Source organism: Protomyctophum parallelum (assembly GCF_964188405.1).
Source record: "Protomyctophum parallelum genome assembly, chromosome: 10".
Taxonomy (NCBI): Eukaryota; Metazoa; Chordata; class Actinopteri; order Myctophiformes; family Myctophidae; genus Protomyctophum; species Protomyctophum parallelum.
Window position 1 is genome coordinate 46,895,888 of NC_139704.1, and position 17,786 is coordinate 46,913,673.

At 41.9% G+C, this 17,786-nt stretch overlaps 1 protein-coding gene across 3 annotated transcripts in view; it reads left to right on the forward strand.

Moving 5' to 3' along the window:
* The first annotated feature begins 4,532 nt into the window (after positions 1-4,532).
* sgpl1 (sphingosine-1-phosphate lyase 1) overlaps positions 4,533-17,786 on the forward strand; it is a 30,598-nt gene continuing 17,344 nt past the window's right edge. Inside the window, exons 1-4 of one of the 3 annotated variants that reach the window (XM_083775368.1) lie at positions 4,533-4,878; positions 11,321-11,551; positions 12,598-12,763; positions 16,254-16,321. In XM_083775368.1, coding sequence (XP_083631494.1) covers positions 11,534-11,551; positions 12,598-12,763; positions 16,254-16,321 — 252 coding nt within the window. In that variant the 5' untranslated portion in view covers positions 4,533-4,878; positions 11,321-11,533. The remainder of the gene's footprint in view (positions 4,879-11,320; positions 11,552-12,597; positions 12,764-16,253; positions 16,322-17,786) is intronic. The other 2 variants (XM_083775367.1, XM_083775369.1) reach the window with 2 other exon arrangements.

Below are 17,786 nucleotides of genomic sequence, written 5' to 3' on the forward strand. Positions count from 1 at the left end.
AGATGGTGCCGTGCTGTTATAAAAGGCACGAAAAGTCTAAAGTAAACGGAATATTACCACTTTACAAATACTCATTGATGCCAAATCCATATTCGGATATCACGAACAGGTGTGGGTTTGAATCTGGTCAGTCTCTCTCCTTGATTTTTATCAGTGCACTGTAGTGTCCTGCTTGTTATGCAAAGTATAGGCAAACATAGGCTGCCAGTTGCTGTGGAAATAGCAGATATCGGAGCAGACTTTGGTGCGAAAGTGATTTAACAATATTTAACAATAAACTGAGCAAGCTCGAGAGCAGGTGATACCTGCCCGAGTCCCCTGATTAATACTCCCTCTACCACTTCACTTTATAGTCTCTTGTGCTTATTTATTAAACGAAATCTATTTATTATTATTTTAGCAAACAGAGGTACCAGGTGGAGCTTTATTTTCGTCCTCAGCTTTTGTTTGAAGGACGTTTTGAAGGGCCAATCAAAGTCCAACAACTCGCTGACCAGATTGTTACCATTCCAAACTAGCAGCGGAGGCCATTCAATGTGTCCCCCTCCTCTTGTTCTGGGTTGTAAAGGGCCGCGAAGAAAGACGAAGAAGGAAAAAAGGAAACTTCTTAAGAAAGGGGAAAAAAACACATCTTAAAAAACATTTAATTGCAACCCGGATGCCATATGTACACCTCTTATGGAACCCCCAAACAATGTCTGGGTCTTTACAAAGTGCAGAGTGCGCCTTTTGGAGACGCGTGCGCCTTTGGAGAGGTGTGTGCGCATGTTGCATCGTGACCCCGAACACACTTTGCCAAAGAAGTAATTCAGTTCTAATGTGCTTCGGATCTCCTTTTCATGGACTATTATGTATTGTAACTCTAACCTATAAGCCTTTAAAGAACATGTACACCAGTTACAATGAAAGTTGTCCATGGGACAATTATTGTGAAGGCCGTTTAAGCTTTAAATAATAATAGGGTTATGGCACTATGGCAGCAAGTTCATTCCCTTTCAGCACAAAAACAATACAAGTTTTGTTTTGAATGCAGGCAGCCTGTTTACAGCGTTGAGCCTGCAGGGCTCTTCTGCTTTAAGATTTATCTCGCAATTGGATGCACTCATTCACAGGGAATGTTACACGGAAGGCGTCCTAGTCCATACGAAATATATTTCGACCATGAATATCATTATATTGATCTTCTTATAATGTACTCTTTTAATAGGCTTTAATCAAAGTAAATCTGTCATGTCATGTGGAAAACATGACAGATTTACTTTTTTTATAGGTAGCTCATATAGGTAGCCTAATATTATAGCCTATATTGCTTAAATATTTGATCTAAACTTAAACACACCAAATGGAGATAAGTGCATGTCAGATATCACCCCCAATATCAGCCAATTAAATGTAAAAGCATGTATGATATTATTTAGAATTAATTTCAATTTCAATATGTTTGTAATAAATTCCTCTGTCTGTGTGTTTACACACACACACACACACACACACACACACACACACACACACACACACACACACACACACACACACACACACACACACACACACACACACACACACACACACACACACACACACACACACACACAAATATTATAGATCAATCAGTTAATCTAAAAAATAAATGGTGCCATTTCCCCAACTGTATATACGGATGGAAGACAATGTAGATAATAGTGGCAGATGCTGCGCATAAACTCTTCTCTTGCTGTCCAGGCTTTACACTGTGGGCCATGCAGGGACGTGCACACATAGACATCAAAAGGGGCTTCTTCAGCCCCTTTCCTTTTACCCCGTCTGTAAAACAACTGCCCTTTCCAGACCATGAATGCAGCATTTACTACATGGTGAAAGAAATGCGAATGCCACTCCTTTCCTTTCCATGCCATGCCGGAAGGCAGCATTCAGGAGAATTGCTTTTCGAAGTCCCCTGAACTTGAACACAGTATTTTTCTGCGACGCGTTGTGAGCTTGTAGATCTGCTATTTTCGTTATTTTTGTCCAAAAGTGCCCCCTCTTACGGGATTGCAGCTCCTGCCCCTCTAACACTCTCTGCACGTCCATAGCCTGATTATCAGAAAGCTACAGTCTGATAATAATCAGGAGATCAATCAATTCGATTCAAAGGAGCTTTATTGACATGAAAACATATAGGTTTGCATTGCCAATGCAAGTGTAGGCCTATATACCTGTTCTATATACCTGAGTATTCAAGTTCTAACCCCTTAACAAAGGGTTGACGTGAGTTGTTTCAGGCTCAGTTTCATGCAGGCATCAGGAGGGTAATTAGCCTATTTAATTGGACGTTTGTCATTGTCACTCTCATTAGTTATGTTTTTTTTTCCACTTTGAGTCAATCCAACAACATCTACAATGTTTTTCTTTTTTTAAGAACGTTCGGGCTGTATTTTGCGTGTCTTAAGTACCAGGTCTTATTCCCTAACTTGAGTAAACTAAAGACCTGGAGGCGTGATCAATGCCATTTGGCTATTCTGAGTGGCCAAAGAGCATTGACCACGCCTCCAGGTCTTTAGTTTACTCAAGTTAGGGAATAAGACCTGGTACTTAAGACACGCAAAATACAGCCCTTCCATTCCACACACGCGCAAGCGCACGCACACACACACGGTTTATGCATTTTATTTATAACATCTTTATACCTGATGTAGGGAAGGTAGTCGACCACTCGGGGGCACTGTTTCCAACCCCAGTGGAAAACGTTATTATGCCAGTATTAGATCCCATATCCCGGAGGAACGGTCATTCTAGTGTTTTTTTAGTCTGGATGTTACTCTAGCTGCTACCATCAACGTTAACTGGTTAATGAAACTAGTTTTTAGCAACTATATATATTGAGATTAATATTATAATATATTAGAAAAACTATAGACCTACATACAGTAAATAAAAATAAATAAATAAAAATGTTGCCAAGACAACCAACTAACCAATCCAAGCGCAACCATCCGTCTGGGCTGTGGACTCCCTCTGGCAGTGTTGCCATGCCTGCTTATTATAAGCTTTGTAAAGTTGCTTGTAAATATTGCAGGTTGCCGTTTTTATGGGGCTTGTTTCTAGTGTAGTTGCTTATTTTTTGGGCTTGTTTAAACCAGTGGTTCTCACAGACCCCCACATGAACACTGGCTACAAGCAGTAAAAGACGCCCAGAGGGCGAGAAGCGACCTCGCCCTTTAGGGCACGCATCCGCCTGGGTGACGTCAGACTGCTGCTGGGCGAGCACTGGAACTTTGGCACGGGGGGATCAGATCAACATAATGGAATGAATTAGGTACTGGCCATATATGGAGCGTGTCTTGAGTGTACAGGTTTGATGAGGTCAGATCAACATAATAGGAAGGTCAGAAGTTCAACAGGTCAGCTCCATATATGGAGATCTAAGGGTGGCAGTGGGGGCAGTAGGCCTACGTGTCTTGAGTGTAGCCTACAGGGTTTGAAAAGGTCTGGCCATATAATATGGAGCATGTCTTGAGTGTACAGGGTTTGATGAGGTCAGATCAACATATGGAATGTCAGAACAGGTCAGCTCAATATTATGGACATCTAAGGGTGGCAGCGGGGGCACTGATGAGGGCCCAGGTAGGGCCGGGCCTTAATTTTCGGGCCTCTTGAGAACTCTAGTTTTCGCCGGCTTCCGGGCCACGGCCTGCGGCTGTACTAATAACTTTGGGGCAGGCCCGTCTAGAGTTTGAATGGACACTGGGTATCAGTCAAAAGGGAGACATCGAAGAGGAAGGATGGATGGGGAGGGATCAACATGTCAGAACAGGTCAGCTCCATATATGGAGATCTAAAGGGTTTGAGGTCAGATGTAGAGTTGCTGCCCGGCTCCATATATGCAGATCTAGGTGATGATCCAGTCTTCTCCATTTATGGCTGTCCAGGGTTCGATGAGGTCAGTGTTGTGATCTTCATATATGGAGATGGCCACATATACGAGGCGTGATGGACTGACGGCCATATATGGAGGCGTGACCTGACTGACGGACGGACAGACAGGTTTTGCAGGTTTTCATAGTAATCTGCGACCTATGGTCGCAAAAACATCTAAACATATCTTGTGCCAGGGACCCTCATACCAGATTTGTAAACTAAAATATTCCACACTTTTTTCGCTATGATTTCCTGTTTTTGGCTATATAAAAGTGTATATTTGTACGTCTCTAAATGTTATGATGAATTGAAAACGGTGGACCCTCTTGTAAACAAGTGTAATGCTTTATGGTGTCGTCATTGAGTTGTGCTTGAAATGTACTGTAATTCTGCAAACTGTTAATAAATACTTAAATCAATCAATCAATCAATCAATCAATCAATCAATCAATCAATCAATCAATCAATCAATCAATCAATCAATCAATCAATCAATCGCTTATTTTGGGCTTGTTTGTTTTCATTAGAACTGGTTCGCTTACTTCTCTCCCAAAACCTGGCGACACTGCCCTCTGGTACCATTTGCGAGTGCGTAAACATGACTTTCCTCCTTCTCCTTTATAGGTTGTAGCAGATCTTCACAACATCGTCTACTCGGAGGAAGCAGTAGATTTCAGACAGAGATCCAGCCCGCCGGTGTTTACAGATCTACACATGCGTACAGATATAGAGCAATATACATAACCAACCATATGCTGTTTGGTTGGTGGTGCTTTATACTTACTTCCTGAAACGGGGTTAGCTTCTCGATCCGCTTGTGTTTGATAGCAGAATGTAGATGAGATCTAAACCGAGGAGGCAACAGCAACCAACAACACACAGGATCATCCTGAGGGACTTTACTTTATACCGACGGAAAGAAGAAGGAAGGTGGAGCAGCTTTTCGGTGAGATTTGAACTTCACACATCATGGATTACTCGGTAAGTGTATTAAAGTATAATCATGTCGTGATAAAGTCATGAACGCCAGACGAGATGTTTTGCACTTTGTTTGTGTCTGTGTTGTGTGTTCATGCTCAGCATGTCAACAACATCAGATGTTTTTACTAGAGACTTATCTTCTTCAAATCGTGATTAATGGATCATGATAATTATTAGTGTGCAGTCATAAAGAGGGCTCTTATAAATTGTTCAAAAAGTAGCGTAGTAGTGCATATAGACTGTTTGGAATCTTTGGATATAGTTGAACTAAAACACTATTTTATTTATTTAACGTTAAGACGTTTACTCATCAAAATTAAGTTGGCTACTGCTCAACTTAACAGCCATGCGCGTTTTAAAGCCACAATAACAAAAGATGACTTCATTAATTACAACAGCACAGTACAAGGTTTTGCTGTTAAGGATTGGATTTCTGTGGTAGTGTTTGAGTAAAAGGGTTCGGAATAATAAATGTGTTTATAACTCCTGCCTCCATAACGTTTGGGGTTACAATAACGTGCTGAAATGTAAGAGCATGACTGTTTAGACAAAATGGGATGCGATCATAATCATTTTTCATAATTCAGTGTGTTTTATTATTACCTGAATTTCTTGTATTTCCATGTATTAAAACCCCACTATCGTTCACTTCTGATGAACCGCATTAAGGGAGATGACATGCAGTGATTTAGTTTGTAAAACATTTTCATTGTAGTATTCATAACATGGCTTCCTGTTTAACACAAATAATACAGGAAGCTGAGACAAAGCACTGAGCATCTGGTTTTCATGCTCTAAGGAGAGCATGTGGAACAGACTGAGTTTGTGTTTGCATGAAGGCGGTGGCTCAGGGGTAGAGTTACCAGATGGTAACTGCAAGGTCGCCAGTTCGAACCCTGTGGGCTCCCCCAGAGTTAGTGTCAAAGTGTCCTTGAGCAAGACTCTGAACCCCAAATTGCGCCTCCTGATGTGCTGGTTGGTGGCGGTGCCTTGCATGGTTTCCTCTGCCATCTGTGTGTATGAATGTGTGTGTGTGAATGGGTGGATGTAATGCACAGTCTATGTAAAGCCCATTGGATAAAGGCGCTATATAAATGCACCGTTTACCATTTTAGCATTGATTGAATACTTTATTGACAGTTTGCAAGGGTGCTAAAAGCATAACACATGATGAATTCCTGTTCTGTCCTGTGGCTATATAGAAGTGTCTATTTGTCCAAGTCTCTAAATGTTTTGATGAATTGAACAAGGTGAACCCTCTTGTAAACAAGTGTACTGCTTTATTTGGTCGTCCATTCACAGTTAACAGTCTTTGTTTGTGCTTAAAATGTACTCTAATTCTGCAAACTGTTAATACATATTTAAATCAATCAATCAATCAATCAATCAAAGCTCTAGGGGTTTGTTGTTACCATTGTGGTCCTGTGTATTCAATTCAAAACATTTTAAGACTCAATAATATACAAGAACAAGACATCATGAACCCTCGTATAGCAATAAAACGTACAGTAAACGGCAGCAGTTACGGAAACTTGTCCTGAAACATCAGTTCAATTGATTTCACACACACACACACACACACACGCACACACACGCACACGCACACACACACACACACGCACACGCACACACACACACACACACACGCACACACACACACACACACACACACACACACACACACACACACACACACACACACACACACACACACACACACACACACACACACACACACACACACACACCATATCATATCAGCCAATCTGGACAATCTAGTTGTACAGTGAGTCTTATCTGGTCAGTGGACATGGACAATCAAGTTATACAATGAGTCAGTCTATCCATGCATTTAGATACTTGGAAAAGCTTTCTTCATTTTGCTACATTCTGAAAATCTTTCATTCCTGAAATTTGAAGGTGTTGTAGCTAAAATGGCTTTCCAGACATGGAGACATGCCTTATTTTTGCCCCAGCAGTCAGTGCACTGATGCATGGGGCCTTTGGTTGACAAATCACTGAGTGATGCTGCCTGCAGTGTTTTATTAATTTAATAATTTAATTAATTCAGTTTTCCCTGAATGTATCCCAGGCAACAGCTTCTTCAAGTTCACGCCCAGTATATTTCCATGAGAACATGACCTCCCCCTGGAAGCAACAAAGGTCTCCTTACACAGAATAGACTGCAGCTTGCTTGGGGAAAAATGAGGAGGAATGGGCGTCTCTACTATACAACAATGGGGGCCGAACAAAATAGGCATGGGAGAGTCTTTGTTCATACCCCACATTAGTTCTCCTGGGGGCGAAGATAGTATCACATATTCTGTGAGTGTCCAGCACAGCCTAGCCCTGTTAAAAAAAAGAAAATGACTGTAGACACAAAACATGTGTGCGATAACGAGTTGCCAGCTGGTCAAGGGTTCATGCTCATTGCGCACAGCTTCCCAGATTTTGCCTTTTAAGTTTTAACCCTGACTTATGACATCTTTCATCGAGGCATGTGCCTCTCGTCCACTGAGAGACTGCCCTCTGGCAGCCTCCTCCACTGTATTTCATAGAAACATGCTGACAGTGTTTAGGCTTAGGCTACCTATACCTCTCCCATGGGAAGGATGTATTGCACCCCAAAACCCAGTTTATAGTTAAGGGACGCAATAAAACAACGACCTCTGCATCCACGGGATGCACTGCTTTACTACTGTACTGTTTTCTATTCTAGTTTATTTTTGCTAGCTTTAGTTATAATAATCAACTCTTCTTCTGTTTTCTACATGTATATTAACCATTAACCATATAAAATGAAATGGGAGTTAAACGCTGCAATTTGTAAAAAATGGCGAAATATGACTCCTAACGTCGTTGAAGTGGGATCTGTCCCTGGGACTCATAAAAGACCATCCCGGGACTCATTACATTGAAAACCTATTTACATCACTGCATACATGGCAACCGGGGGCCACATGAGGCCCCCCCACCATCTGTGGCCTGCAGGTAAATATCAGAATACTGATATATTATTGATTTCACCTGTTGCAATTCCAAACATGCAAATATGACCCGCTTTAATTATTTCAGTCTAAATTAGTAGTTTAATGAATAGTATTAAAAGGTTATTGTCTTTTTCATAAAGTTCATAAAGTTAACAGAACTATAATTAAAGGAATTTGAAAGGCATTTGAAATTAAATAATTTTTTTTAACTTTTCTGGATTTCAATTCTGTGCCTGAAGAAGGTCAGTAGACTGAAAGCTTGCTAAATAAATATATTGATTGTGCGCAGATCTGAGTGCGCGGAGATTCCCTTTATTCTTTCTCATGTTCCCTCTGTGGATTCCAATAAAACAATAAGCTATATTTGAATTGAATTTAAATTCAAATAGAAACAATTGCTGATCTACAAGCTCAAAACACGTCGCAATTTTGAGCTTGTAGATCGGCTATTTCTGCTACGACAGTAAAATGCAGTGGAGTGAGTGTGGAACTATAGTGGCCCTCTGGAGTGAGTGTGGAAATATAGTGGCCCTCTGGAGTGAGTGGAAATATAGTGGCCCTCTGGAGTGAGTGTGGGAATATTGTGGCTCTCTGGAGTGAGTGTGGAAATATTGTGGCCCTCTGGAGTGAGTGTGGAACTATAGTGGCCCTCTGGAGTGAGTGTGGAACTATAGTGGCCCTCTGGAGTGAGTGTGGAACTATAGTGGCCCTCTGGAGTGAGTGTGGAACTATAGTGGGCCTCTGTAGTGAGTGTGGAACTATAGTGGCCCTCTGGAGTGAGTGCGGAACTATAGTGGGCCTCTGTAGTGAGTGTGGAACTATAGTGGCCCTCTGGAGTGAGTGTGGAACTATAGTGGCCCTCTGGAGTGAGTGTGGAACTATAGTGGCCCTCTGTAGTGAGTGTGGAACTATAGTGGCCCTCTGGAGTGAGTGTGGAACTATAGTGGCCCTCTGGAGTGAGTGTGGAACTATAGTGGCCCTCTGTAGTGAGTGTGGAACTATAGTGGCCCTCTGGAGTGAGTGTGGAACTATAGTGGCCCTCTGTAGTGAGTGTGGAACTATAGTGGCCCTCTGGAGTGAGTGTGGAACTATAGTGGCCCTCTGTAGTGAGTGTGGAACTATAGTGGCCCTCTGGAGTGAGTGTGGAACTATAGTGGCCCTCTGGAGTGAGTGTGGAACTATAGTGGCCCTCTGTAGTGAGTGTGGAACTATAGTGGCCCTCTGTAATGAGTGTGGAACTATAGTGGCCCTCTGGAGTGAGTGTGGAACTATAGTGGCCCTCTGTAGTGAGTGTGGAACTATAGTGGCCCTCTGTAGTGAGTGTGGAACTATAGTGGCCCTCTGTAATGAGTGTGGAACTATAGTGGCCCTCTGTAGTGAGTGTGGAACTATAGTGGCCCTCTGTAGTGAGTGTGGAACTATAGTGGCCCTCTCCATCGTCAAAGTTGCACCACCCCTGATGCAGGACACGTGGAAAGTAACAGTGATTGGGGCGTTTACTTCAGCTTGCTATTTCTAGACATAGTTGTTGTTGATCACATGGCTTATTTACCGTTGTTGTCAACTCTGCTCCACTTGGCTGTAACCCTGCCAAACCTGTATGAACGCCTGCTATTCAGACATAATGTGGGCCTCGACAACTGTAGTCTGAGCCGGGGGTGGACAGACACTCTCAGTTTCACTGGCTGCCCTCCTTCTTACTCCTCCGCTTCATCCATTATGAAGCTTAATGTTTATTAACGACTTTCACCCTGACCTGGTGTCCCTATTTTGAGCATGTCATTAGAGGTGGATTCGGAACAAACAAAGAGGTAGGACTGCACACCAGTGGGGACACGCTGACCAGTACGGGAGACTAAACTTAGAGGTAGGACTGCAACACCAGTGGGGACACGCTGACCAGTACGGGAGACTAAACTTAGAGGTAGGACTGCACACCAGTGGGGACACGCTGACCAGTACGGGAGACTAAACTTAGAGGTAGGACTGCAACACCAGTGGGGACACGCTGACCAGTACGGGAGACTAAACTCAGAGGTAGGACTGCACACCAGTGGAGACACGCTGACCAGTACGGGAGTCAAAACTTAGAGAATAGAGATAGAATAGAATAGATAGAATAAAGAGGTAGGACTGCACACCAGTGGGGACACGCTGACCAGCACGGGAGTCAAAACTTAGAGAATAGGAATGAGAAGTGGCAGAGCTCGTAGTCACGATGCAAAAACATTTAAAAAAAAATAATAATTATAAGACCAACATTTCGGCAACCAATTGCCTTCTTCAGGGTATTATAGGTGGATTAAAAAGGAGGAGGAGAATACCGGTATAAAAGTTTTCGTCGTCATGACAAAGTATACAGGGCTTAGTATATAGGGATTAAAGTGCTTAACCCATTCTGGTGTTGGCATCATGTTATGCTTTAGCTATTGAAAAATAGCAGATCTACAAGCTCATATCACGCCACCGAGTGGCACGCTACGAGCTTGTAGGTCTGCTATTTTTGAAAAAAACATTTTTTAGAATCTGATCTCAGGTCAGAATGGGTTAATCAGACCAGTGTGTGTCCAGTGGAAACCTCGTATGAATCTGATCTCGGGTCAGAATGGGTTAATCACATCACCAGCAGGCCCTCGTCGGCATGTCTATACAGTGAGTGTACAGTATGTTGCAATGTATTATTCATACAGCTATTTGGAAAATTAACCGCACATTATCCGTGTGTGCAGTCAGTCAGTGAACTAAAACATGCATTATATCCACTTTGTGTTCACAATAATGGATGCTGCGTGGACAATCTGTCCCCAGGTATCATTATGTTTAATTGTTTATGTGGCATTTATATACTGGCATTAACGTTTAGTCTTTGCAAATTACTTTACTCAAGATACTGCTTTGTGGACCTTAAGCTTTTCCACATCTGATTGCAGATGAGGGTAGGCTTAAAAACAACCTTTCGCTCTTATGAAACTTGCTGTCAGTCTAGTTGTAAAGAAGAAATATTGATGTTAGAGGTAGATACTAGCCAGAGTGATGAGATACGCTCATGTTTACTGCACTTATGAAATAACAGCCTTGTCAATCATTTACTATGATTACCAGCTGCGTGTATTGTCTCAATTGCAGTTATCAAAGGATTACATTATGTAGCCGTGATACTGTTGAGTATAAGAACTGCACTGTGTTCCACAACAGAAATCACGATATCGTATCGTGATTTTACTCATTGATATGAAGCATCAACTGACAGTGACAGGGTGGTGACTGAGGGTACACATGTATCCAAAGAGTTTGAAAATAAAGTGGCCACCTACAAATCGACTACAATTATCAGGCTTAACTGCATCAACTATTACACAACTATTACAAAAATGCACTGAATCATCATGGCACATGATCGGTGTCACGAAACGTGTTGCATTGCATTTTTTTCCTTCTTTTTTTCTGTCAAGATAAACTAAACGGAAGTGACATCGGTACTTCTGTTCTGTCCTCACCCAGGTGGTAGGAGGAGCCTGTTGGTAGGATATACTGTGGTCACCAGCTATTTCTCACACACCTTAAGAAGATATACCACCAACCTGACGTTAGCCTGAGAGGCTCTCTGTGGTGACTGTCGTCTATCTGATAGCATTTCAGTGAGGGGAGGAAATCGAGTTCTAGGCATGAAGCTGGTTTCTGTTGTAAGTATTACTCGGCATCAGCAGATTTGTTATTATTAAACCATATGAGACAACCACATATATAGTTATAATGACATGCCCAACATTGGGATGCCACTATAGGGTTAATACAGTCTAATAATTTATTTTCTTCATTTTTCACATTGTTGTAGGTCGTTTTCTATGTATGGGAATGTAGAATCAAAGTGATTCTGACCAATTGACTCATGCGTTTGGACTAGGGATGTGCCGATGAGGCATTTTGTCCGATATCGATATCCGATGTAATTAATTGCCGTTATGGCCGATAACTGATATTACCGATGTCGATATGATCTCATTCTGTATTAAAAAAATTATAATAATTTTGTCCATTCTGAAAAATACATGTAACAGGGTGTCTGCACTGCAGGCTTAGGGAAGTCAGATTGACCTTAAATTCCTTTATATTTGATATTGTGAGCTTGTAGATCTGTTCAAGCTACTTGTTTATCTGTAAAGACAGGCTGATTAATCAGACCGATTAATTAATCGGTCTGATTGATTAATCGAACCGATGCCGATTTAATCTAAAAACGACTAGAATCGTCCGATACCGATGTGTTTGCTGATTAACCTCCCATCACTAGTTTGGACAGTACCGCTCTGTGGCTTTCTGATTGTTACAGTTCATTTTGTGTAAAATGTCATAATCGTGACAGCCCTATAGTCAAGGCACCGAAAATAGCAGATCTACAACAAGGTCAACGGCGCTGTGAGCTTTGTAGGTTGGCTATTTTCGCCGCGTATGAATGGGGGCTTAAAACCCATTCTGACCTGAGATCAGATTCTAAAAATGTCTGTTTGAAAATGACAGTTTTCTGAAAAAGCTTTCTATGTCAGTCGCTCTTCGACTTTAAAAAAATAGCAGACCTACAAGCTCGTAGCGTGCCACCAAGTGGCGCGCTAAGAGCTTGTAGATCTGCTATTTTTCAATAGCTAAAGCATAGCATAATGCTAACACCAAATCGGGTTCCTGCCCCAAAATGGCTTAACAACAACAACATGCTCATTGTGTCTCCATCCAGAGTTCAATGAAGGTCTACAAGGAGATGATCCTGCTGTATCTGGAGGAAGGGAGGCAGCAGGTCAACTCCCACTGTGAGCACCTGGAGCCGTGGCAGATCATCGGGGCGACCGTCCTCGCCACGCTGGGAGTAGTTTGGCTCAAAATGTTCCTCTTCCAGAGAGAAAGTAGGTGTTCACAACAAATCATGCATTGCATTCAACGCAGGGGTGCAGTACTTAGTTTAGACGGTACTTAGTTTAGACTAGTCATTGGTTAGACCAGTCATTAGTCCTACATGTGGCAGCGGTGGCCGAGTGGATTGCGGAGCGGGCTAGATATCGGAAGGTCGCCAGTTCGAATCAGCGGTCCGACACGTTAAAATTACCACCGTTGAAGTGCCCTTGGACAAGGCATTGAACCACTACCATGAAATGCTCCATGTGGGCCTGGCTGTAAACAAGTATCTGATGCTTAGTCCAGTTACCCTTGGTAAACTTGATTTACCAGAACGCATTTCTTCTTCTTCTACAACTACAACCTATCTCAAACCCTCACCCTAACCCTAACCTCCCACGGGGCAGCACACCTAAACCTAACCTTTACCCTCTCCCAACCCTTATGTCTAACCAATGACTAGTCTAAACTAAGTATGCACCCCCCAACGCAGCCTTCCTGCGGAATTGAACTATCCACACTATAGGCCACCTCTGAGACCCTCAGAGCAAGTATAATAATAATAATATAATAATAAAACTTTATTTGTATAGCACCTTTCATGACATGAAATGCAGCTCAAAGTGCTTTACAGAACAATGGAGAATAAAATAAAAGCAAGGCAACGACAAAAAACAAGCAGTAATGCAATACAGTGAGGACATGAATAACAAAAAATAAAAATAAAATAAAAGATCAATTAAAAGCAATGTTGTAGAAGTGGGTCTTGAGCTGAGCTTTAAAAATGTCTACAGAGGCTGTCCGACGAAGGTACAGTGGGAGCTTGTTCCATGCCGACGGCCCGTAGAAGCTGCTTCCCCGTATTTTTTTGTTGCCATTTGTTTAGGCAAAGCGAGCAGGCCAGCAGTGGAAGACCTTAGGGGGCGGTTTGGGACATATTTAGGCAGGCAGTCATGTAGGTAGGAAGGTGCGAGACCATTGAGAGCTTTATATAAGTAAAATAATTTTAAAATCAATCCTAAAAACACCGGAAGCCAGTGCAGTGATGCCAAAACTGGAGTAATATGTTCTCTCATCTTAGTTCTAGTTAAAACTCTGGCTGCTGCATTTTGTGCAGGGAGTGAATCCCTGTGTGTGTGACTGGTCAGGTTAAGAGTGAATCCGTGTGTGTGTGTGTGTGTGTGTGTGTGTGTGTGACTGTGTGACTGTGTGACTGTGTGTGTGTGTGGACTCTATTTGAAACTAGAACAGGGGTTTTCAACTGATTGTGAATGAGAGACCACCACCCTGACTTAGAATCAACCTGTGGACCACTGTTGGGTTGGGTTGGGCTATAAGATGAATGCTTTTGTAACACTTGCTATGCATGCCATGTCTATACATTCCACTGTTTCTCAACCAATGGTCCATTGACTACTAATAATGTGACGTCATAATAATAATGACTCAGCCAGACATTCCGGTGAACTTAATTCCCCCTCTTGAGATTCTTACTTAAAATGACTACTAATGGACTAATGGTCATCACAGGTCACCGAACATTCAGTTCACTGTTTCTTAACTAGTGGAATGACATTTTTAACAATTCCTACATTACTAAATGCATGGTCAAGGACCACATGCAATACTTCCAGGGACCACCAGTGGTCCACAGACCACCTGTTGAAAACCCCTGGTCTAGAACCCGGTCAGGGTTAACTTTCCCGGTCAGGGTTTATTTTGCATTGGTTAGGTTGGCCAAAACCGCCAGACTTTGATTTACCAAAATGCAAAGTAAACCTTTACATACAAATTCCTTACTACAGTAAATATTACTAGTACTCTGCACATACAAGGAGAATCTTAAACTTGCATAGTCTCAAAACGTCACACACGATACAATTAAGCTTTCTACGATTATAGTCGTATTAGGCTAGGGTACTACAGGTGCCACCTACGTACATGTTCGTACCCCATATATGAAAGCGGTGACCGTCAATTTACCCTTTAGTATTGCTCCGGTTGCTATGGAGAGCCTCCGTCCTCACCAGCTATGGGATTGTTTTCTTTTTTATATATATTTTTTTGCGGCTTACGCCTTTATTGATTTTTTAAGGGATAGAAAGTAGGCTGACAGGAAACGGGAGAGAGATGGGGGATGACATGCGGTAAAGGCCGTGTCGGGTCCGGGAGTCGAACCCGCGGCACACCGCGACTGGATCACCAGTCCGGTGCCCAGACCGTTACGCTACGGCCTGGGCCAGCTATGGGATTTTTAAATCCAGCTCCACTGAGCCTCCATTATAACATTGCGCATCCCGACGATCGTAAATCATTTGTGACTTTGTCTCGCGTCGCTGCGCACATGTAACGGTTTGTAACGAGAGCTAAGGGGTATGAGCTTAACGGCTAACGATCAATGTCCTCACAACAAGTCAACAACAGCCCCCACCTCACCGAATAACCCGGAAATGAAACGAGGATCGTAGAGTGATCGTAGAATGCGGCACAGATTAGGTGTGCTTATGCTACCACCTAGTGAGCAATAATGGAGTTAATACCAATTAATTATGAATTAATATATCAATCAACTATAGAGGTTGAATTCCCTAGTTTGTCCCATCTCCTTCTCCATACATACTATAAGTAACTGTGACCAGTTTTGACTGAGAGCCTGCCATCGCGCAAAAATCCAGCTTTTCACCAGAGGAGAAAAAATACTCTTCACATACTAGAGCATGTCTGAAATAAATGTCAGAGCTGAAATCGACATGTAAATATGAAATAAATGCTTAAACATGTAGCTAGGTGTAATGTTAGAGTCCACAGAAGACATGTAAATATTAAATAAATGCTTAAACATGTAGCTAGGTGTAATGTTAGAGACCACAGAAGACATGTAAATATGAAATAAATGCTTAAACATGTAGCTAGGTGTAATGTTAGAGACCACAGAAGACATGTAAATATGAAATAAATGCTTAAACATGTAGCTAGGTGTAATGTTAGAGACCACAGAAGACATGTAAATATGAAATAAATGCTTAAACATGTAGCTAGGTGTAATGTTAGAGACCACAGAAGACATGTAAATATGAAATAAATGCTTAAACATGTAGCTAGGTGTAATGTTAGAGACCACAGAAGACATGTAAATATGAAATAAATGCTTAAACATGTAGCTAGGTGTAATGTTAGAGACCACAGAAGACATGTAAATATGAAATAAATGCTTAAACATGTAGCTAGGTGTAATGTTAGAGTCCACAGAGCTTTTCTTGGCGGAGGAAACTAAGTAGACTCATTCAGCGCCCGTTCAACTGTACAATAAAATGCTCGGTGGAAGGAGACCCGTTCAACTGTACAATAAAATGCTGGGTGGAAGGAGGCCCAGATTTCTTAGACCACTGCATGTCCTCGCGTGTGATTATAGGACGACTCATAGTCAGCTGTTTAATGCCTCTGGCTAACTCCGTCTACCAATATTTCACAACAGCTGCCTCTCTGTTTCCCTGCCAATAGGTCTCACATCCAGATTGAAGAAGCAGTGCTTCAGAATCATCAGAAAAATTCCCTTTGTTGGCCAGTCAGTAAGTATCTGTGGTTTACACTCTTCTCCCGGACTCTACTGTCTCTATTTTATGAAGCTGTTCTGAGTCATTCTCGGGTGGCTGAGTATGGCATGCTGAAGGGAGGGAGGGATGGGGGGGGGGGGGGGGGGGGGGGTGTTCAGACCTTTGGCACACTTTACATCATGGACTTGTGATAATATTGGGTTACTTAAGGTCTTTATGATCACCACCATAAGGGTTACTTAAGGTCTTTATGACACATAAGTTCACGGCTTGTTTGTCAACAATTACATAAGCCTTTTATGTATTTTCCAAAGACATGGGATCGACTTTGAATCGTTAAAAAGTTAATCGGCCTTAATACCACTTTGCATTAATTCATTCCAGTACTTGTTTTTATTTTTTATTGTTTTATATAACATTTGTAATATGTGCACTCTGCACTGTGCAGAGTCATTCATCTGTCCCAGTGACAAGAGTAATATAGTAAGAGAGTGGCGACACTACCGTTGACTCCCATTGTAACAATGGAATGTGGAAGTGCTCATTCTGTCTCAATGGGATAGTTCCAATGTTTGGAACTATAGCCCAAAGGCACCCGCTTTGCGGCGAGATCAAAGCGTGTGGCTAGACTCGCTACCCTCCTACTCTACACTCTACCAGTGACTACATTGTCTGTAAAACATGACTCTGTTGTTATGTTTTTATTGAACAGATTATAAATTGTTAAACATTATGATATGAAATACTTTTTTTTTTTATGAAACAAAATGAAAGAAAAAAAAATAGAAAGAAATCCCTTAACCCTCCCACCCATACTGCTCAGAGACACTGCATACTATATCATAAGATGATAGAAAGCTCATGGAAAACATCTGAAAAGAAAATGGCGTACAGTCAACCATATCAATGGTATCCTGTCTGTTAATTGTTTCTACTCAGGTAATGGACAAGGGGCAGCCAAACCTTATCAAACTGTCTCTCCCCGTTTCTCAGGAAATACCTTATTCTCTCAAGATGAAGTGTACTAGTCAATTCATTTAACCAGTGCTTAAAGGTATATTCAGTGATTTCACTCAAAAAACCTTGGGTTTCATTTTTTGGCTGTGGGACCCAGCCTTTCGTCCAATCAGGATAGAGAGTCAAAAACGAAACCTAAGGTTTTTTGACCCCCAGGGGTTAACTGGGGACAGGGAGGAACTCCTTATATGGCCAGCACACTCTATAGTAGGGAGGATTATCACAACAAAACAAAAAAATAAGTGATATTTGAATTAAGTGAAATCACTGAATATACCTTTAAATGCAGGAGCCTCCTCCTTCTTCCAGTGTGTCAAAATTAGTTTTTTTGCTGTAATCAGACCAGAGTTGTTTCTGTGCTCTCGTCAACATATGACTCTGTTGTTGTGTGTTCATGACAGTATAAAACATGACTGTTGTTGTGTGTTCATGACAGTATAAAACACATGACTCTGTTGTTGTG